Genomic DNA, 23,446 nt, shown 5'->3' with positions numbered 1-23,446 from the left:
GTATAGTCTTACCTAAAATAATAATTAATTAATTTAATCAATAAATGGTTATTTATACTATAAATACACCATTCAGAATTTTTTTATAATTTTTGAAGAAAATTATTGAATGGATTAATAATGAGTAAAACATTTAAAATTGATAAATAATTTTTATTTTAGTTATTTTGTAAATAAAATTTAATTGTTATTAAATTAATGGTTAGTGATAAATTGAGTAAAAATATTTACAAATATATAATAATTTTAATGATTAATTATATCTATTAATATTATTTAAGTTAGAAAATAGAATGTACTTGATTATGTTTTAAATTTTTAACTTTTAAAATTATATTAATGTTAATTGAAATAGTGTATTAAGAAAGTTATTAGAAAAATTAAATAAGTAAAACATAAATTTTATTAAACATATTGTCAAGAAACTGTTATTTAATAAAATATTTCAACATAATTTCATTTTATTTCATTAGATTTAATATTAATAACATTTTATGTCTCCCCATATTATTTATAAATTTAGAGTACAATTGTTTTTAATTCATTTTAAAATTTATTGCTATGAAATATACTATAAAACACATAAATAAAGTCGTGCAACGCTCGTGCATTATAATTATATTATTTTTTATTTTTTGAAAGAAATTTTTTTATTGAATAAACAGTCGAGATATAAAATCTCTCGAAAATGAAATAATTATAATGATACAAACAACGATCGTAAACAATGACGGCAAATAACGACTGTAAACAGCACCTACAAATAACGATGAATAATTATATCTTCGCACCTCATTTTTTATGTGTGGAGAGGTGGAGGAAGAGAGAGATAGGAAGAAATGAGAGAGAAAGTAAAGATGTGATAAGTGATTTGATTGATAGAGAAAAAAAAATTGATAGAAAATGAAGGTGGAAAATGAGTGGAGATGTGTGTATATATTATTACTGTTGAGTGCAAACAACAACTGCAAATAACGACCGCAAACAACGAAAGCAATCAACATGGAGCCACTCAGTCGTACTCAGCACATAGCTTCAAATGCAATAACAATAACTTTATGACCAACTCCGACGGTAACGACCACCAGAGGAATATGCGTACATTGACTCGATCAAACAAACCTACCATACAACGAGATCAGTGTACGCATATTTTTTTCTCTGGTGGTCGTTATCGTTGAATTAAAAGAAATACTAGGAGTATTTCAATCCATATACAAAAGGTAGCACTAGGCAAAGAGAAGAAAAAAACAGACTAGAAGAATTACTACTACAATCACCAAACCAACAAGTTAAAAAGGCAACCCCCATAGAGAAAAAAACTAGCAAAACCATATTAAAACTGAATACAATTTTTAGGGGCGTAATCAAATCAGACCTGTTCGAATTTAGGGTGTTTAAATGATTGAATCAATCAAGCATGTCAGACCAATTGGATTGGTTTGATCGGATTGTCGGACTCAAAATAAAAAATTATTATTTTGAAATTACATGATTTTTTTTCTAAAAACGTGAAAAATTATAAAAATATAGAAACTCTATATAATCCAACATCTTCAAAAGAACAAAACATTTCATACTATATACAATCCAACATAAACAAACTAAAACCAACTCTCTAATACAAACATATATAAACAGGCAACATAGTATTAAACTTCAGTAACATAACTTAGCTCTTAACTTAAAGCAACATTATGTAATGTGCTCGTGTTCTTTGGACCGAATGGTTTATCATATTCAATCTCTAAATCTGGTACCCGAATAGATAGTGATGGAATGCAATAAAAAATATGAACCAAAACAATGATTCAACCCAACCCATCATAATTTGTTTGATTTGATCAAATTCGTGGATCACACCCGCTTACACAGCTAAACATTTTAATAGGTAGTAGATTCAAATATGTTATTTTCATACAAATAAAAAAAAAATTAACTCAAATATTTTTCTAGTTTATGATGAACTTTAAACCCAAAGAAAGACATTTTCTTAATTAAATAGTAAAGCATTATAACTAAAAGCATATTAAAATAACGTTTGAATCCCTTTAAACTCGTGATTTATCATTTAATTTGGTCATCATGTCAACTGTCAAGTAACTTAGAGCAAGGTCGTCTCAACTCTTAGGCCAGTAAAGCCCTTATTTTAGGCCTCAAAATTTTAAAGGCCCCAAAATTTTAATTTTGTTAACAAGTATATATTTCAAAAAAAATTATCTAAGAATAGAAGAAGTAAGTAAATAACATATTGAGTGCCTTACATTATGGACCTCTTAACTGCAACATTTATTTTTAATTAAATTTAATTATAGTCTATTTTGAATTCTTAAAAAGTAGAGGAGGAGTGACTTTTCATTTGATCTCTTTGAATTCTTATTCTTCTACAGTTCTATCCTCTCCAATTCTTCCTCTTTCAGACCTTTCTTCTGCTCTATTTTTCATTTTCCCTCTCAAGCCTCTTTAACTCTTTATTTCATTAAGTTGTTCTTCCCAAATCCCAAATTCTATCTTGTGTTACGTCATTTTTTACAGGTGTGTGTTTCTGTTATCTTCAACTGATTCTGCATTTTATGGTGTGTTGTTCTGCATATATTTCTTATAGAATAATGTTAACAATTCTTGTTAGTGTTGCTTCCCCGGAACGTAGTTTTTCAAAATTAAAATTAATAAAATCCTATCTAAAAATCAACAATGTCTCAATAAATATTAAATGGATTGACTTTATTATCTATTGAAAAAGAATTTTTTTAAAAAAATCGATTATGATAATTTAATAAAAAAATTTACATCTCAAAAAGCTCAAAAAATAAAATTTATTTAAATTATTTATATAAAATAATAATTTTATAAAGACCAAATTTTTATAGTTCGTTTTAGGCCTCAATATTGATTGAGATAGCCTTGACTTAGAGACTAATTTGCTTTATTTGGGTTTTTAGTTATTTTCACTTTTCATTCAACACGAAACAGAAAGAGTTGCAGCTAGAATCCAACCACATCATGTGTTGTGTTGCATCATGTATGCACCTGGTCTTAGGACTGATCCACAACACACGGCACTCACAGCGCTTCAACACCCCGCATGTCTCTCTCTTCCCCTTTTTGTGCATCTTGGTAACACTATTAACACAACAAGTTAGCTACCATAGCTCTGGATTTGGGTACTGCTCAACGTTTTGCTTCTTTTCTGCACTGTAAATTGATGAGTATCCCTTTTGTGTATCTGGGTATCCCTGTTGGAGCACGGGCTGACCGCTTACAAACTTGAGATCCAGTTATTTCTAAGTTCAGGAGCAGGCTTACGAGCTGGAGGCGAAAGACTATTTCTTTCGGGGGGGCGTATTTGTCTTATTCAGAGTGTGCTCTCCGCCCTCCCTCTATTCTTTTTATCTTTTTTCAGGATCCCTGCTTGTGTGGTACAGGTTTGTAATAAGATAATGAGAGACTTTCTTTGGGGTGGTGGGGAAGAAGATAAAAAAATTGCTTGGGTCAGTTGGTCGTCTATTTGCAAACCCAAAGATGTTGGGGGCTTGGGTATTAAAGATTTGGCTCTATTCAATAAGGCGTTGCTTGGGAAGTGGTTGTGGAAATGGCGTTCTGACCCTAATAGCTTGTGGTGCAGGGTTATCCAAGCTAAAAGCGCAGGTCACGCATTTCCAATGGAATCTGCGTGGTGGAGGGATATCCAAAAATCTTGCTGCCTTGATGACCTGAACTGGTTGGATATGGGCTCCCGTAAATTAGTTCAAATGGGTAACTGCACTAATTTTTGGCTTGAGGATTGGTCAAGTCGTGGGTGTTTTCGTAGTAAGTACTACCGCTTGTACAATCTTTCAAGATTGAAATCGAACACTGTATCTGATTGTGGTAAGTGGGTTGATGGTGTGTGGTATTGGGATTTCCTTTGGAGGCGTCCGCTGCTGGGTAGGGAGCTGCAATGGTTTGAGTCTTTGCTGTCTGATATTAGCAGTGTTCAGCTTGTTGAAGGTGCTTTTGATCGTTGGTCTTGGTTGCCTAGTAGTGATGGTGTTTACTCGGTTAGTTCTGCATATTCTTTTATGCAGGATCCAATCTTACCGGCGCAGGATCATGCTCTTTCTGAGGTTTGGAAGTCATTGGCCCCTTCCAATCTTAAAGCTTTTGTCTGGAGGCTCTTGCTGGACAGGATTGCAAGTCGGGAGAATTTACTTAAACGTCAAGTTTTTACAGCACCAGATCAAGCTACTTGTAGTTTCTGCCATCTCAGCTTGGAATCTAGCTGGCATTTGCTGTTTGTGTGCCCTTTCTCGTCTTTAATATGGCAGCTGGTTTTTACGTGGCTTGGGGTGGATCCTATTATTGCCTCTTCCCCGCAGGATCATTTCTTGGGCTTCAAAATTGGCTGGAATAATTCACAGAGACGTGTTGCCTTGACTGTGTGGTTTGCCACTGTTTGGAACTTTTTTTTTTTATGGCTGGCTAGGAACTCAATTGTTTTCAATGGTGGGCTTTTGGATCATGAAAAAATTATGGAATTGGTCAAAAAACAATCCTGGGCGTGGGCTAAAGTAAAGGTCAAGGAGGTCTCTTTTTCCTTCTATGCTTGGTATACGAATCCTCTACTTTGCCTACATGGATTGTAAGTGGATTGTCCAGCTCTATCCCTTGTTTGGTGGACTCTTGTCTAACTTCTTCAACTGCTGCTATCTCTTGCTGGTTTAGCTTTTTTCCTTTGTTTTTTTTTGCACTCTCTTTCTGTTTCTTTCTTGTTGTATTAAGGGTTGGGATACCCCTTGTACCTCCTTTTAATACAAGTTTTGCTTATCTAAAAAAAAAAACACACCAACCCTTATATAAATCACCCACCACCGTGCTATAAACGCCTCAAAAAAATTCACTTTAGATTTTTTGGGGGAAAATCTTAAGAAGGTGGGTGCACATTGTCATACCATCATCATCATCATCATCGCATTATCTTGGCATGGCCGCCGCGGCAGATGGGCTTTTCGCATTGCCTGTTGCTACGGGTGTCTCCTCTGTGAGACGTTAATTTTCTTTTCATGCACTTACCATAAAGGGTCAAAATTCAAAATATATCAATTTTATAAGGATAAAAAGTATATTTAAATCGAACATTTACTAGTTTAATTTACTGTAAACTTCAAACCCGAAGAAACTAATTTGGTAGATATAATGTTATTCTAAAACTTTTAGTCTAGACCCTTCCATTGCCATTTTTTCATGAAATTTTAAATTGAAAATATCACTGTTACAAATGTTGTGCTTCACGTAAAACTATAGAAAGAAACTGAAGGAAATCAATTCCGTGTGTATTATTGATAATGAAATACCCTATATATACAACTTTCCTAGTTTACTAACAATAAATATTAAACCCTAATTACAGGCGTAATTACAAAGAGAATAAATAATATCCTATTCTATCACACCCCCGCAGTCGAAGCGGGAGGTTCACCGACGCTGAGACTGGAACGAAAATCATCAAAAAGAAGCCGAGGTAGGCCCTTGGTAAAAATGTCCGCAATCTGATGACGGGAAGGAACATGAAGGACGCGAGCCTGGCCACGCGCGACCTTTTCCCGAACAAAATGAATATCCATCTCAATATGTTTGGTACGCTGATGGTGCACTGGATTCCCAGAGAGGTAGATGATACTAACATTATCACAGTGGACCAATGTTGCCTGAGAGAGAGGAAAATGAAGCTCCAGAAGTAAATTGCGGATCCAGCAGGACTCGGAGACAACATTAGCAACACCGCGATATTCAGCACTAGAGCGAGAGAGAGTGGGTTGCCGCTTGGAGGACCAAGATATGAGATTGTCACCGAGGAAAACACAATAACCAGAAGTGGAGCGTCTGGTGTCAGGACAGCCCCCCCAGTCAGCATCAGTGTAAGAAACAAGCTTTTCAACCGGGGAGGGATACAAATGTAGCCCATAAGTCAATGTGCCACGAACATAGCGGAGAACCCGCTTGAGGGCAAGCATGTGCTCGGTGTGGGGTGCATGCATATGTAAGCAAACCTGCTGAACAGCATAGGAAATGTCAGGACGAGTAAATGTGAGGTACTGTAGGGCACCAGCAAGGCTCCGATATAGGGAGGCATCCTCACAAGGAGTCCCAGAGGAAGAACTGAGCTTCTGCTTGGTGTCAACCGGTGTAGCAGAAGGGTAGCATAAGTGCTCTGACTGAGGAAAAGGCCACCTGCATGTCTAGTGACAGCGATGCCAAGAAAGTAACTCAGAGGACCGAGATCCTTCATAGCAAACTCGGATGCAAGAAGTGCCATAAAGGATTTGCGGAGATCATGCGATGATGCAACCAGGATGATGTCATCAACATAGAGAAGTATGTAGGCAATATCAGAACCCTGCCGGAAGATGAAAAGAGAATGATCTGAAGTGCTGTGCCGGAATCCAATAGAGGAAACATAATCAGCAAATCGCTGATACCAAGCACGAGGCGCCTGTTTCAGACCATAAAGGGACTTCTTCAGACGGCAGACATAGTCCGGGTGGTGAGGGTCGCGGAAACCCAAAGGTTGATGCATGTAGACAGTCTCATGGAGATCACCATGCAGGAAAGCATTCTGGACATCCAACTGATGTATGGGCCAAGATCTGGAGAGAGCAATGCTGAGAACTGTCCGGATGGTAGCCGGTTTCACCACGGGGCTGAATGTCTCATCACAATCCACACCTGCAATCTGAGACCTGCCATCACCTACAAGACGAGCCTTATACCGCTCAAACAAACCATTAGACTGCTTTTTATGGCGAAAAATCCACATGCAACGAATAACATTAACATCACAAGGACGGGGAACCAACTCCCACGTATTATTTCTAATAAGAGCATTAAATTCAGACTGCATAGCGGACTTCCAATTTGGATCGGATAAGGCTTGTTTTGGGTTACGAGGCAAGGGTGAGATGGACGGGTCATCAATAGAGACCGAAAGACTAAAAGGCTTTTTAGGTTTGGAAATGCCGTGCATGCTACGGGTAGTCATGGTCCGTACGGGTGGTGCAGGAGGGACCGGAGGCAAGGGCAAAGGTGAGGGAGAAGCGGTAGGGGAGACGGGAGCCGATAAGAGAGGCGAAGAGTCAATGGGACTCGACGGCTGGACCGGAGGGTCAGGTGGGCGGGAGGATACGGTTTGCCAATGGTGGATCAAGGAAGGAGGGAGGTCCTCGGTGAAACACTCATAAGAAGGGGCAGGAGTCAAGGATAGGTCAGCAAAGGGAAATCGGGTTTCATAAAAAATGACATGCCGCGATATTAAAATTTTTCTGTGTGACAAATCATAACATTTATAACCTCTGTGATTCATCGGATACCCTAGAAAAACACACGGAGTCGATCGTGGTTGCAATTTGTTTATTGTAGCGGAAGGAAATAAAGGAAAACATAGACAACCAAAGACACGTAAGTGGGAGTAGGAAGGGTCGCGATGATACAACAGCTGAGTAGGAGAATCATTTTGAAGAGTCTTGCGTGGCAAAATGTTCAGAAGATATGTTGCCATTTGAAGGGCATGATGCCAAAATGAAGGAGGAACTGACGAATGAGCGAGGAGGGTGCGGATCATGTTGTTAATGGTGCGAATTTTCCGTTCTGCTTTGCCGTTTTGAGAAGAAGTGTGAGGGCAAGAGAAGCGAAAAATAAGGCCATTAGCATCACAATACCGATGAAATGATTCATTGTCATATTCACGTCCATTATCACATTGAAGACATTTAATATTTGCTGAAAATTGTGTTTTAATAAGTGTAGCAAGAGTAGTAAACATTTCATAAACCTGAGATTTCTTGCTAATCGGAAACGTCCATAAAAAATCAGTGTGATCATCCAAAAACAAAACGTAATAACGATGACCAGCAGTACTTAAAACAGGAGACGTCCATAAATCACTATGCAAAATATCAAATGGTCTCAAAGTAATAGTTGCAGATGAACTAAAAGGCAACCGGACATGTTTGCCTAAAACACAAGAGTCACAAACAGAACTAGAACGCGAAGGTTCACAAAAAATAAGTTTATTATTCCTAAGATGGTTTAAAGCTGAGGAAGCTGGATGACCAAGTCGATTGTGCCAGACACTAGAAGCAAGACCAGCAAAGGGAGAGGAACGAGTGACTGGGTAGAGGTCGCCGAGGCTGTTACATCTCAGGAGAGGCATCCCCGTCTTGAAGTCAGACACCGAGAATCCAAATGGATCAAAAGAAACAGAAACATTATTGTCAGTAGTGAGTTGTCGCACAGAAATTAAGTTTTTAATAATTCGCGGAGCGTGCAAGACATGATTGAGCGCTAAAGGTTTGTGAGGGGTAGGAATAGAAGTGTATCCTGAACCCTGAATTGGAATGCCCTGACCACTACCAACTATCAGTTTCTGATTTAAATGACTTAAATTAGAATAAGACGTGAGAGTACCTTGAGATGCCGCAGTATGGGATGAGGCGCCGGTGTCCATGTACCACGTGGTGTCTGGAGGAGTCAAGGACATGGTGTGCATGGCAGCAGCGATATCAGTGGGTGCTGGAGAAGTAGTAGCGGTGTAGGCCTGAGGACGCAGACCTAAAACGCCGGGTTGCTGCGGAGCACCCATGGGACGCGACCACTGAGATGTGGGGTAAGGACAAGGAGGCATGCCCCAAGGGGAAGGAGCCCAACCAGGGGGGGGAGCCCAACCCCAGGAATTCCAGGATGCCTGCGGTGGTGGGCGCCAGGGTGGAGGAGCTGCAGCAGAGGAACCAGAGGAGCCAGATGATCCAGGATAACGGGAGCCACCTTTCTTCTTAGGTTTACCAGAACCACCCTGATAATTGCGATTGGGCCCTGACCCATAACGATGGTTGGAGTGGCCCTGATCGCTGCGGTAGGTGGGACGCTGCTGAGAGGAGTCAACGGAGGCCTGAGGACGGGAAGCAGAGGTGTGCAAAGCAGTCTGAGAGGCCGGACCTGACATCCTGGCGAGACCGGATTCCTCTAAAATCAGCATGGAGCGGACCTTGAGGAATGGAGGCAAAGGCTCGCTCTGACGGATCAGGGTGGCAACACCACGGAAAGGCTCAGTGAGACCAGAGACTAACTGGAGAACAAGACGATGATCACTGACTGGGGCACCAACATTCCTCAACTGATCAGAGATATGTTTCAGACGCTGACAATAGGCCGAAACATTAGGAAAATCCTCCATGCGAGTGGAGATGAAATCCTGGTCGAGGGCGACAGCACGGGAGTTCTGATTGTCCTCAAACATAGAAGCTATACGGTTCCAAGTAGCCATAGCAGTAGAACCTTTCTCCATAACAGTGGCGAGAAGATCAAAGGATATGGTGGAATAAATCCACTGTTTGACAGTAGAGTCCAGAGTGGCCCACCGGGCATAAGAAGCATCGGTGCGCGCAGGAGGCTCCATGCCAGCTTGAGGAATGATGTGGTGGAGCACCTGAGTGGCGTGAGCATGAGTTTCAAACAATTCAGCCCACATAGCATAATGATCCTTGTCTATCTCGAGTTTGAAAGGAATGTTGTTTTTGATATTGGTGACAGCAAGTGCCGGATGAAAATCCGACTTGGTAGATGTTGGCGGGACAGGTGGAGTGACCATAGTAGTGGCAGTGTCACTCGTGGGGGCATCGGTTGGAGAGCCAGGGGTAGAAGCAGACGTAGCCATGCAACCTGCAAAACAGAAAAATAAGAATTTTTTTTTTTTTTTTTTTTGAAAGGTTGCTGCAGGTGCGGTTGGACCGGGTTTGAAGGAACCGGTCTGGTCGAGCCGGGTTCAGGTGAACCGGTCGTCCCAAAACAACCAAGATCACGGGCTCACGTGTGGGTCGGATCTGGATCCCGGGCACGGGTCTGGCTTTGCACGCGGGGCTGGTGCTGCCAAACGGGGTCCGCGAGCGACGGAGAGGATGTGGTGGCCGGCGCGAGGGACGGCGGTGACCGGCGGTGGCGGCTGGGCGTCCGACGGATCTAGATGAGCCTCTGCTCAGTGATGCACGCGGGCACTAGGGGAGAAAACCCTGTGCAGCGTTGAAAGGTTCGTCGATGGGAGGGGAAGAACCGACGAGAGCGATGGAGGCCTGAGGCGGCGGCGGCGGTGCTAGATAGAGAGGAGCACTGCGACGGCGCCGGCGTGGAGGCTGCAAGGAGAGAGGGGTAGCGGCTGGGGGTGGGTTTGGAGGAAGAATTAGGAAATTAAATAAAAATTAGGTCAGATTTGAAGAGGGGATCTGAACCTGCTCAATGATACCATGAAGGAAATCAATTCCGTGTGTATTATTGATAATGAAATACCCTATATATACAACTTTCCTAGTTTACTAACAATAAATATTAAACCCTAATTACAGGCGTAATTACAAAGAGAATAAATAATATCCTATTCTATCAGAAACTATATGTTAAAAAAAATAACTCACTTCGTGATATTATTATGTTTTTTTTTAACGTAAACATATAAGTTTCACTCATTACATTCTTGGCAAAAAGTCTGAAAGAACCATATATTTGAATACAAGAATACAAGAAGGAACAATGCAAACTTAGACAGAAAATGCGCATGCCTATTAGCATCTCTCTTTCAACATGCAAAAATTAAATGACACCAAAACTAACAGCAAGGTCACGTATCCTTCGAACAGTAGCTCCAATAAACATTATGAACCTGGCCACAATTGATTCCCTCAATAATAACTTTGCAATTTGATTCAACTATCAACCTATAGAAGCCTCTTTCAGCAGAAAATTACAAATCAATTGCCATCGCTTCCGCAAAAGTTGCACCAAGATCATCAGCATTCAACGCCCAGGTAGCAGCAACTCTCAACTAAGAGAAGAAAAATCACATAAATTAGTGAATATTGAACATCCGGTAAAAATAATCTAACTCATGATCCCATCGACAATATTCACATAATTTAATATTGTCATCATCGTCATCATCATCATCTTGTAATATCCATCTACCTATCTTCACTCTCCACCCTTTGCATGTGCTCTTGGAATTACAAAGGGAGCTCTGATTACGCTCCAGCATTCCATTATTTTTCCACATAGAGTTCAATAATTGTTCTACTTTCTTTCTGGAGGCTATAACACACTTGGATTTCCTCAAAAAACGTATATATTCAAGTCCTTGTTTCCTCAACTCACCATCTTCAGAGCATAATAAAATCATACCATACACATATTTTGCTTCTTTGTGGCCCTTTTGAGCTGCTGCCTTCAGGATACCAAGACCATCAATCTTTCCATTTGGATCATAAAAATACTTTTGCATTCCTTCTCTATACAAGCTCTCAATGTTTCCACATTCCTTGCAGCGATTCAAGAATGATAATACTTTGTCATTGGGTCGCCACTGGATTAACGGGAACGTCTCTAAAAAAACTCTTCGCCAGACAGAGCTATCTTCAGTAGCGTCAAGAAAATCTTTGGAACACATTTTGATGTTGTGAAGGTCAATGAAGGAATGTGATGCCACAGTTGCAACCACCTCTGCTAACAAATCTCTTGAAAGTGATTTTATGGCAACGGTGTGGGAGGTACTTTTACTAGTGTGTCGTCTCTTGCTCCTTGCCTTCTGCACTAATTTTGAATAAGTTTGTTTCAGTGACTGCTGAACATGTGCAGATACACGCACTCTACGAGTGGATTCAATATGTGGAATGGGTGGTGTAGGACCGGTCTGTTTAACCATATCTACAAGAAAATAAAATAAATTAGTCAAAATCTTTATCTAGTTAAGCTAAACATTCAAACAAAATATAAAAAAAACTCATAAACCTTGATTTAAAGCTACCAATTTCTAGTTCTCGAAATGTATTTAAGGTTTGGGAAATTAGAATGTGGTAGTTCCTTACTAGCTAATTAGCGTTGCTCGTAATAAATTCATTGAAATTAAGAGTCTGAATAGGAATTTTTTTAAAGTCAAATCATAACCAGTTAAAACTAAAATAATCATAAAATGAATTTAACTAATATGTTTTTTACCTAAAATAATTATCAATTAATTCAACCAATAACAAAATTTTTAGCATACGCATTTACTATGTTTTAATTTGTTGCCAAATAAAATTTAATTATTATTAAATTGATAAATTGAAAACTAATTTATTGATATTTACGGTTAGTTATAAATTGACTAAAAACATTTAAAAATAGATACTAATAAATGTTTTAATTATTATATAAATTAATATTATTTAAGTTAAAAATAAAATTTAATTAATTGTTTTAAAATTTAAATATTAAAATCATGTTAATGTTAATGAATAATGGTATCGATCTTGAGAAAGTTATTAGAAAACTTAAATAAATCAATTTTAAATATAAAATACTAAGTTTGACATATGACAAAAATATTAAGTATGACACAAATATGAAATAGAGTTATTAGTTCCCTACACAATCCCAAAGCCTTTATGGGATTCTTTGATTCCAATAATGTGCTGAGATTTAATTAGTTTTATCAAATTAAAGAAAAAATTAAATATGTTTCAGAAAGTGTTAGAATTATTTTAATTTTCTTGTTTTTTCATATTATTTTTATGATATTAGGTATTTAAATTATCAAAGGTAAGTTATTATATATAATTAAAATATTGAATAGAAAAATATGGCGATAAAATATAAATTGATAAAAACTTAAAAACAATTAAATAACCATTATAAAGTCAACATAAAATAATAAAAATACATGTAAAAATCATAATATGAAGTGATAAAATTATTAATCATAATAACCATTAATTTTAATTTATAAAAATTCTCATAACTAATCATTTACTTATATTAAACGTGTGTGTGTATAACTATATATTATGTCATCTTACTAAATATTCTATGTTTTTTCACTCATAATATGTAAACCACATAGAAATTTTTATGACCATAAAATAACATTATGAGATTAATGCCAAAACTGGTCGGTATAAGGGGTGCTTCAGGATCGTGTGTTTCCATGGGTCTTTTGGCGCTATGGAGGGAACAAACGGATGTGGTAAGCGAGTTTTTTAATGGACTGGCTTGCAAGTTGGGGAATGGGGAGAGCATTCGATTTTGGGATGATGTGTGGATAGGGGACATGACGTTACGTGTAATGTATCCACAAATATATTCGATGAGCTTAAAGAAGAATGGGGCTGTGTCAGAAGTGGGGCATAGGATTTGAGGGAAATGGGAATGGAATTTGGAATTTAGGAGGGGTTTTTTTTGATTGGGAGTTGGATCAGTATCAGGAATTTCAGTGTCATATCCAATCTGTGTTGTCAAAAGAAGAGCCTGATACCATATTTTGGAAAGGGGACACAATGGGCATGTTTTCTGTAAAAGGACTATGTTGTGCTTTGGAAAACAAATGGTATCATGAGACGGGGTGGGTGGTATCCAAGGCAATTAGAAAGATGGTGCCGGCTGTGAACACCTAATTTTATCCTACCATTTTTTATTCTTTTCTTATTCTAGTCTTAATTATACAAAAAAAAAAGGGGGGGGAACTTTTGGTGCATGCGCACCATTTTTCTTGCAGGCTATCTACTAGCTTTGAGGCCTAGAGATTTGCTGCCGAAAACATCAAGTGAAGTTGAAGATATCTTGTTGAAAAATTGCATCCCATCTCAAAACCACTTGCTGGTCATCTTGGAAGCATTTCAACAATAGAAAATGAAGAATGCTCGGGAACAAAGGAGAAGAAAAATAGTCTGACATGGAGTCCAAATCCACTATCTCAATTCAGTGCTAAATGTCCAAGTTTGCTGCTTCAAGGTGCTTCATTGTCAAAACTTGCAGCATAGCCAGATCAAGAAAATGAAAGTCAAGGAAATCAAGCTAAGAATTAAATGCACCGTTTGCTATTTTGGCAATTTTCTGAACTCCTTCTTCTATATAAGCAGTAGTCATCAAGTGAAAAGGGGGGACAGTCAGAACATGGAGAAAAAATTTAAGAACATAGAGTGTTGAGAGTGAAATAGACAGTGCGGAAGAAGAGAGCTTTGTCACAGATCCAGTGGAAAGAAAACAATTGCAAACTGGTTCTATCATCAAGTAATTGTTGTCTTTCTTCATTCTTTTATCTCATCTTTTGCACAAATTAATGTAACACTGCAAATTCATTTATGTATCTATGTGATTTTAATCTCAATATGCGGCGCTTGTGACTAAAAATTTTGAGCATAAATAAGAAGGCCCTTCTCCTTTCTTCTTTTCTCCCTGAACGCTGCCCCCCTCTTAATTTAAATTTCTCTTCTTCTTCTAGATATTTCTTTAGTTATATTAGTATAGGTTTTAGTTATTTCTTTTTATTTGATAGATTTTTACTTGATATCTTTTAGTTGTTATATATTGTTAAAAACAAAAAAACAAAAAAGAACAAAGTGAGCCAGGTAAGTCGCGCACAGTAGAAATTCTTTTCTTAGTTCCAATATTCTTTCCTTATCATGTTTCTTGAATCAGCAAAAATATTGAAAAGGGTATTTAATTAGCAAATTAGTTAATATTACTTAAATAATAAAAAATACCAAAATAATTTGTGGGGTGAAACAAATATTTTCAAAGCTATAATATTTTGCACAATTAATTAGAGGCACCGTTTTTTATAAACGGACACTGTGGGGTGCTAATACCTTCCCCACGCGTAATCGGCTCCCGGATCCAAACTGGTTTCGAAGACCAAACTTTTATGGATTTTCCAATGTTTTCATGTTAATAATATTGGTGGCGACTCTTCTGACATCAAAACCCCTTATTCGCCGTCCCGCCGCGACCCCGGTGGCGACACCGGCAAAGGTCACTACATTTATGTGGCAGTTGCAACAAAATAGGGTGGCAACGAAGGCGAATTTGCTGGCAAAGACATATCATTCTACCCGATGATGGGATTTGTGGGCTGTGTGTGGATGGGATAGAGACGGCAGATCATCTATTTCTTCACTGCAAAGAAGTATGGGTGACATGGAGCTCCGTTGTGCAGAGAGAAGGGTTATGTTGGGTCATCCCTCAAACTGTAAATAATTTGCTGCTTGAATGGGGAGAATTGAGAACCATATCTGATCGGGTTATGTGGGACATGATTCCTTACGCGCTTGTTTGGACGATATGACTAGAACGGAATGGGGTGGCTTTTAATAACAAAGCTTTTTGCGGGCAAGACTTGTGGGATATGCATATTGCAAGAGTAGGTTGGTGGGTGAGAGCATGGTGGAGGAGCTGCCCTTATACTACAGCTCAGTTTGTTGTAGGTCCTCAACATATCGCCCTGCCTAAAACAGCGAAAGTTCGAAAAATAGTTCAATGGATTCCACCAGCGGAGGCAATTTTAAAGTTCAATGTGGATGGATCTTCGTTGGGGACACCGGGAACGAGTGGTGTGGGAGGGGTTTTGAGAAATCATGAAGGTGCAGTGGTGGGTGTGTTTGCCCTTGAAATGGGGGATATGTGGGCTTTTGAAGCAGAGGTTCATGCAATATACCAGGCGCTTCTATTCTGTCAGCAGTTTAACTGTAGAACAATTGTTGTGGAGAGTGATTCAACGCTAGCGGTTGGATGGGCTAATAATGGAAATAGAAGACCATGGAAGTTGAATCAAATTCTGGGAATGATTGATCATCTTGTGCCTCTGGTTAATTGTCTGGGCATTTACCATGTTTTGAGGGAAGCAAATGAGGTTGCAGATGTTTTAGCGAAAAGTGGTAGAGATGGCCGACTCATGCTTTGGCAAATGTGTGATGATGGTCTCCCTAGTTTTGTTTAACAGTTCTGGTTTACATGCACGGATTACTCTCTTAATGCTATTGGGATTGCTTAGCAGGTTTATTAATTTGGTATATTGGTGCAGTACAGGTTTATTAATTTGGTTTACAGGCATGTTTTCTGATTTTGCTACCAGAGGCATTTACAGGGAGACTTAATGGGTTACTGATTTTACTGGTTTTTTAAAAGATGAAGAGAAACTATGATGTGGGATTTTATTAGTTTAGAACTGGTGGTTTCCATTGGTGCCTTGTAGTGGGATTTATCTGACAGTGAATGAGAATCTCTTTACTTTTTTATGATGTTATGCAGGTTTTGATTATGGCATGAGATACCGTGAGATGGAATTGAAGATATATGGGGGCAAGGCTCGTTTGTGGGTGATTGAAGCATGACTATTGATCCTGGTTGATGTGTCACGCATGTGTAATGGAATTGCAGCATAAGTTTTAAAAGAAGGTGTGTATGTGACTTGTTAGTGGATGAATTTTTCCACTTTGTATTTAATGGCTAGTTTTTGGCCTTTTGAGACTATGGTACTCTTTTTCCTTACTAGGTTTTTTCCCACTGAGTTTTCCTAGTAAGGTTTTAACGAGGCCCTGCTTAAAGGTCTTGGTCAATTTAGGAGAGGGTTATGTCTACATTTGAAAATGACAGACATATGTATTGTGGGATTTGACCGGCTTTTGGGTCCTCTTAATAATATGAATTTCAGTTGTCAAAAAAAAAAACATTATGAGATTAATTATATGACTTCGTTAAGAGTTTGAAATTTTTTAACACAATTATCTTTGTTTTTTTTTTACAGCAAAAGATATTTTATTGAAAGAGAGAAAAATAAGAGAACAACCCTCTCATGAAAGAGGGGAACAACCAAAAAGAACAAGCAAAACAAATCCCCTAAAGAACTCAATCTTAGAAAAAGAGTCTCATAAAAACCTTACTAGGAAAAACTCAGTAGGGAAAAAAGTCTAGTGAAGGAAAAAGAGTACTCTAACACAATTATCTTTGTTATATTACGTTTTTAATAATAACTATACTAAATATTTGATAATTCTTAATATTGAAAAGTTAAAAATACAAAAAAAAAAAATTGAAAGCATAGATTGTATTGATATAAACGAGAGGAAATAAACATGATATACACCCTCCTCTAAGGGGATCGAAAAACATGAGGAGTCAACAAAAGCCTCAACAAAGCACGCATCCAACAAAAGAAGCCCCAAGAAAAATAGCCCCAAAGCCTCATCATTAAAAATACATAAATTTAACTAAGCATATCGTTAAAAAAATTACTCACATTATACTTAATTAATACTAACAAAAATTTATATCTCATCATCTTACTTATATATTTAGAATACAATAATCTTTAATTTAAATTCTTTTAAAATTTATTAAATATTATAGATAACACATGAATAAAGTCGTGCAACGGACGTGCAATATTGATTTTATTAATGAGGTATTGAATTATCAGTTATATTAAAAATCGGGAAAACTCAGTTTCAAAAAAAAAAACGGGAAAACTCAATTACAGTTTTTTTTGGTGCTATTTGTGTTTTTGAACTACCTTTTTTCAACTCGTGTCATGTTGTAATTTGGTAATATATAATAACTCCATACATTAAATTGAACATAAGTTTGTCATTTTATTATTGATAAATAGATAAATTCATTATATATAAACGAAACTTTATATACTTAAATCAATTAACTACAATATTTTTTCAGTACAAAGCTTATTATGAATTGATGAAGAACCTTAACTAATGTAATTACAGTGAGATAAAGTTTTTTTTTTTTGAAAGTAAGATAAAGTTTAAATGTTGACAAGTAATTCATTGATATTTATAACTAGTATTTTTTACCCGTGCGATGCACGGGGGTATTCATTTTATTTTTTGTGTGTTTTTTAAAGATATTTTACGGATTAAAAGAACAAAACTTATTTTAGATATAAGAAATCATAAATTTGTAAGTTTTTTTTAACTGATTGTTTGTTTTTGTTTTTTCGGGTAGCTCTTTTTTTAATTCTTTTGTCGTTGTTTTCCTAAATGCTCGATTTATGATTTTTTTTTATCTATTGAATAGATTTTTTTATATAGAGTTGAAGTAATATATATGTGATTTTTTTTCAATTGAAATAATTACGTTGAGAATAAAATTGAGAATGTATCGTTCCACATTTCCTATAAATAAGGATATTTTGTAATAATCAATTTAAATCATAATTTAAATCAAAATATTATATACATTCCTTATTAAATAAGAAATAATCTATATATTAGAAATAATTAATCCTAATTAGTTTAGATTTTAAATCATAAATCATCTATGTGTTTACTTTTAAAATAAATGTATTTAAAATTAAAATTAAGTTAAATGAGATTTTACTTTTAAAACCACAAATAATAAATAAAAATAAATTATTTTGATCTAATCTCTTGCAAAATAATAATGTATGTTGGTTATTTTTCAACACCTTAAAGTGAAACAATCAAGCATTTCTAAACATACCCATTATTATAGAGATACTCCTCCAAGTTATTTTTTTTATAAATCATTTGCTGAAACCATCAAACATTTCTTGACGTACCCATTAAAATAGAGATATCTCCTCCAAGTTATTATTTTATAAATCATTTGTAAATAAATATGTTATTATTTATGTTGTGAGTTTTTAATTATCGTACAAAGGTAATTAATGTAAAATCAATAAATTTCAGTTGTTACACTCATTTGGCTATGAGTATGCTTGATTATCATAAACTACATCATGTTTTTGATGAAGAACTTAAAAACAAAATTTGGTGAAGGTGCACTCATGTGAAGAAGCTCGACCATGGAAGCAATTCGTTCTTCTTGAATGTGCCCGGTTTAGCACACACTTTCATTCATTTGGAAATATGATCAATTATTATAGTGGATAATCTATTACTTAATGATATTGATTTCATAAAATTAACATTCATAAAAGTACATGTGTACGCCTACCTCCCTCTCCTTGGGTGTGGTGGTCTATGTTGTTTAGGCGTTGTTAGTTTAGGTTAAATGTGAATAGTCTTGTTAATATAAAAATGACTCAAAATTCTATTTTATCAATTTATACTCAAGTAACAGGTAAGTGATCTAGACTGTGGAATAAAAAAATAATATATTATATGGTTAAAAAATGTGGTTTACCCCCTAAATCACCCATGAAATTCTTTACATTTGAAGCCACCAATTGAATTTCACTTCCTTACTACTCACAAAGACTTTGCAATTAATTACTAAAGCTACCCCAAAGAATATGTTTAGTTTTAAAGTTTAAAAAGCACATCATACTTGAGGCTTAAGTAGAGTTTCACCAGGGCTCCATGGTGGTTGTCAATGTCCATGTAATGAAAATGATGTAGGGATCAAGTCTGGATCTATTGTGATTTGCGTTGCACGTGGATATTCATGTTTGTTTATACCGTGCATTTTTTTATAAAAAATTAGTGTTATTTTTATCACATTTATTAAAAGAAAATTTATGAATTAATATAATGAAATTAATTTTAGATATAAGTAAATATAACTTTGAATATTTTTTTCAAATAATTTAATTACTTGTAAAAGTTTAGTGCCTTATCATTTTTATCAAATCGAAAGATGGGAGCCTATTCGTTCATGCATAACATTTTTTCTTGGTATATTTTTTTTGTTATTACAACGGGTGTCAAGGACAACTGTCTCGCACCTCGACTAATCCTGCTCGTGGTGCGTAACTATCGTTTGGCATATCTTCGCTAACATATTATCATACTTATATTTATATATTGTATTGCAGCTGCATGTGAAAATGTTCGTAAGGAAAGTCTTTGTGGCTTGAACTTTGGTCTCTGAGTGAGCTTCTGGCCATGTTGAATGGGTCAAAATGTTTTCATAGCGAAATATAAGAAGAGAAGGGGTAATGGTAACCATGGGAAGACATAAAAGAGGAAGAGATATAATAGTAATATGAGGAAGGGTATAACAGTAACTTCAACAACCACTAATTTTTATTCTTTCAAGTTTATTTCATATTTTTTATGGGCTCCAAATTGCTTCTCATAACTTCTCCACCATGTTTCATGAGTTGTTGTCTCACCTTAGCTTTTACCAATCCGATATGACATTTGGGTGTCAACTTAGAAAAAACTACAATAAGTAGATTAAATGAAATACAAATATGAAACAAAAAGATACCTAAATAAAGGATTATTACTTTTCTTTTCAAAAGTTTGATAAGTTCAGGATTAGAGCTTTCATAACCATTTTCAATCAAGTAGCTTCCAAACCACTCTACAACTATCATCTAGCGCAAGATCAACACTTTTTTTTGCAAACCTTGCCACTTCAAAACCCACTATGATATATGTTGCATCATGGGAGAAGTTGTATGAAATGGAAACAACTCAATAACGTGTCAACCTATGAATGAAATGCGGAGACTCATTGTGTAATCATTACCTCTTACCGAAGGTTCTATATTATAGAGTTGAAATGTACCTCCCGAAAACCCAAAAGCCTACTCAATAAGTCCTAATAAAGAGCAATAACATTAGACTTTGTAACTGACACTTAAAGAAACTTTAACCAATATTTAAAGTAGGAAACTAAACTGACAATAAGAAATTATTTTTAACAGTTATTGGCAAACATAAAGCTTAATCAATGACCCCTAATAAAGTGTAACAACATTAGACTTTGTAACGGACTCTTAAAGACACTTTAACCAAGGTTAAAAGTAGAAAATAAAACTGACAATAAGCAATTATTTTTAATAGTTATTGGCAACCCAAGAGCTCACTATTGTCTACTAATAAAGTGCAATAACATTAGACTTTGTAACTGACTCTTAAAGACAGTATAACCAATATTATAAGCAGGAAATAAAACTGACACTAAGCAATTATTTTTAATAGTTATTGGAAACCCAAGAGCTCACTAATGTCTCCTAATAAAGTGCAATAACATTAGACTTCGTAACTGACTCTTAAAGATAGTTTAACCAATATTAAAAGCAGAAAAATAAAACTGACAATAAGCAATTGTTTTTAGCAGGTATTGGCAAGTATCCAAATAAGCAATACTATTATTCATAACCTATCAACTAATCAAATGAGGAAAGCATAAAAAACACTAATGGAAGAGTATAGGCCAAGACTCAACCAAAAATCCTTAAGGGAAAGCAAACACACCAAAAAATATCTTCATTGCAACCCAAGATAAGGAAAGATAAACATAACATAAAGCTAAAATGTAACTCATGGAAACTCAATAACTTACTCAATGAATCTTAATAAAGAGCATTACCAATAGGCTTTGTAGCTTACTCTTAAAGACACTTTAAGCAAAATTAAAAGTAGGTTGTTGAGTTCTCAACAAAAAACACCTTATACATTAACCATTTTAAAATCTTGCATCACTTCTCACTTTTCTGAAATATAGCACCAGAGGTAGCATCACTTGAAGGAACACTTCAAGTTTGATATGAACCAAAATGTGTCCAAATAAGTTAAAATTGAATATGAACAGAATAACACAGGAATAAGATAAACATGTTCTAATATAAGCACAACATTGGAGTTGGTTTACTTTCAAGCAAGATTGATTCTAGAGATTTGAAATTCCTTCAATTGTCTGCTAAAATAGTATGCATTTCAACCAATAATAAGAAAATTCTAGAATGCATGAGAAGGGGAAAATTAGTAAAGAAAGCTTGAATTACTTTCACATCATCATTGTCTTCATGTACTTACTTGAGAACTTTAGGAAATTAAAAAAAAAAACAAAAAAAGATAATAGAATTAACCTTTTCTCACTTGAAGACGTTGCACAGTGCAAAGAAACAAACAATAATAATAATTAAAAAAAAAGTGAAGCATTTTCCTAAGATTTGCAAACAATGTCCATAGGTTCCATGAGACCTGAAATCAAATGTAAGAGAGGAAGAATAGAGGCATAAATAGACAGAGAGATGAGAAAAGGTACGAAGAGGAAGAGAAATGAAACACAGGAAAAAAACCCTAACAGAAAACACTGAAATTCAGAACCCATAATGAATCACACCCCAAACAAAGAAGAAAGAAGACTAAAAATGTGTACCTTTTCAAGAACAGATCAATAAGAATTGAAATAGTTACCTTGACAATTAGTAGAAAATAAACTGAGAAAAATAAATAAGAAACCGAGTAGAATGAAACGTGGAAGAAAGAGGAGCAGCAAATCTGAACCGTTGCAAAATGAGAAACTGAGAAGACCAAAACAGTGGAAGAAAGAAGAGTAACAAATCTCAAGCGTTGCAACAAAGTTATGAACGGCCAAGATTTAATCTTTGGCAAATAATGTGAAATTTTACTAAAATACCCATACATAAAATTATAATGTAGTGCAATGAATTACTAATGTACCTTTGTATCCATGAAGCTGCTAAAACTTCTTCACTAAATAAAATTATTGTAGAGTAAGAGAGAAAACTCTAAATTCAAGAGACCAAAATGAGATTTGATGGCATCCAAAGCAGAGCAACATTCCCAAGAATACTACATTGCTCTGTGGTAAAATCTGAGATTCCCACAATGAAGTGAATTATGTATGTCAAATGCATAAATGAAGTCATTAATTTTAAGAACAGTTTCATGTGAAAATAAAATAGCACTAAAATGTGTAAAAATAATCTAGCATTTTTCATTAGGCCTCCACAACAAACCGGTCAATACCTACTTCTCCATTTGACATCCACTTGTACCTTATGAGGGAAGGAAGAATGAAAATGGTCACAAAGATATAAAATAAATTTGAGTGAAAAAGAAACACAGTCCACAAAGAATCGAATTATGGTATTATATCATCTATTTTGCATCACTCGACTTTGAAATTTCTCTACATCTCCTAATAAAAATAATATATTGTTGAGAGGATATGATAAGCATGACTAAGTCATTCCCACTTCCCAACTTCTTACCTTATGAAAACATGAAATCAGTTAAGATGGTTATAGAAGTTTCCTTCTATAAAATACCATAAAAATAGTCACATCAAGAGAAGTAGAGGACGTAGGAAAAAAAATCAAAACTTTAGAAGATGAGATAAAGGAGAACGAGAGATGATGATCGCAACAACACTTTTGTAGCAGGGGAGGAGGTCGAGCAACAAAGAAAACAGGGCATAGAAAACCTAGGGAAAGAGAGTATAGAAATTAGCTTAATGAGAAAGAGATTAAATAGGGGAAAAAATGAAACAGCAAAAATTTGGAATGAGAAAAGTCTCACAACAGAGAATAAATATAAAAAACTATGAAACAATAAAAATTTAGAATGCGAAAAGGCATCACAAATTGATTCAGCAAGAAAGGAATCAACGGTTAGGATTAAAAGTAATCAATGGTCAAGATTGATTTCATAATTAATTACTCACAAATTTACATATATGTCCATGAAAAATTATTCATACATGTGTAATAACTTATTGAAGTACAAATTTACCCTCAAAGTTGCAAAATTTTCCCTTTATATAGATTATAGATAGATTATAGATTATAGATAGTAAGTGTGCTAGTTATTATTGTAAAATATATCCTAATTGTTTTTTTTTTACATGAATAGTGTTAATGTTTTTTGTACATCGGAAAATAAAAAAAAATAACGAAATGCTACAAGGCTACTAC

At 35.6% G+C, this 23,446-nt stretch overlaps 2 protein-coding genes across 2 annotated transcripts; both read right to left on the bottom strand.

Moving 5' to 3' along the window:
- Positions 1 to 8,384: 8,384 nt before the first annotated feature.
- Positions 8,385 to 9,335, bottom strand: LOC130719991 (uncharacterized). Its single transcript, XM_057570577.1, has 2 exons — positions 8,443 to 9,335; positions 8,385 to 8,401 (listed from the first exon to the last, which is right to left on the bottom strand). The coding sequence occupies exons 1-2, from the start codon at positions 9,317 to 9,319 to the stop codon at positions 8,385 to 8,387; spliced, it is 894 nt and encodes a 297-aa protein (XP_057426560.1). The 5' UTR covers positions 9,320 to 9,335.
- A 1,535-nt stretch (positions 9,336 to 10,870) lies between these two features.
- On the bottom strand, positions 10,871 to 11,719 carry LOC130719990 (putative F-box protein At1g67623). Its single transcript, XM_057570576.1, has one exon. The coding sequence runs from the start codon at positions 11,717 to 11,719 to the stop codon at positions 10,871 to 10,873; it is 849 nt and encodes a 282-aa protein (XP_057426559.1).
- Between the last annotated feature and the right edge of the window lie 11,727 nt (positions 11,720 to 23,446).

The sequence above is a fragment of the Lotus japonicus genome, chromosome 5 (assembly GCF_012489685.1).
Source record: "Lotus japonicus ecotype B-129 chromosome 5, LjGifu_v1.2".
Taxonomy (NCBI): Eukaryota; Viridiplantae; Streptophyta; class Magnoliopsida; order Fabales; family Fabaceae; genus Lotus; species Lotus japonicus.
Note: the sequence above shows the minus strand (reverse complement) of the source record. Positions and strands in the feature narration are given on the sequence as shown.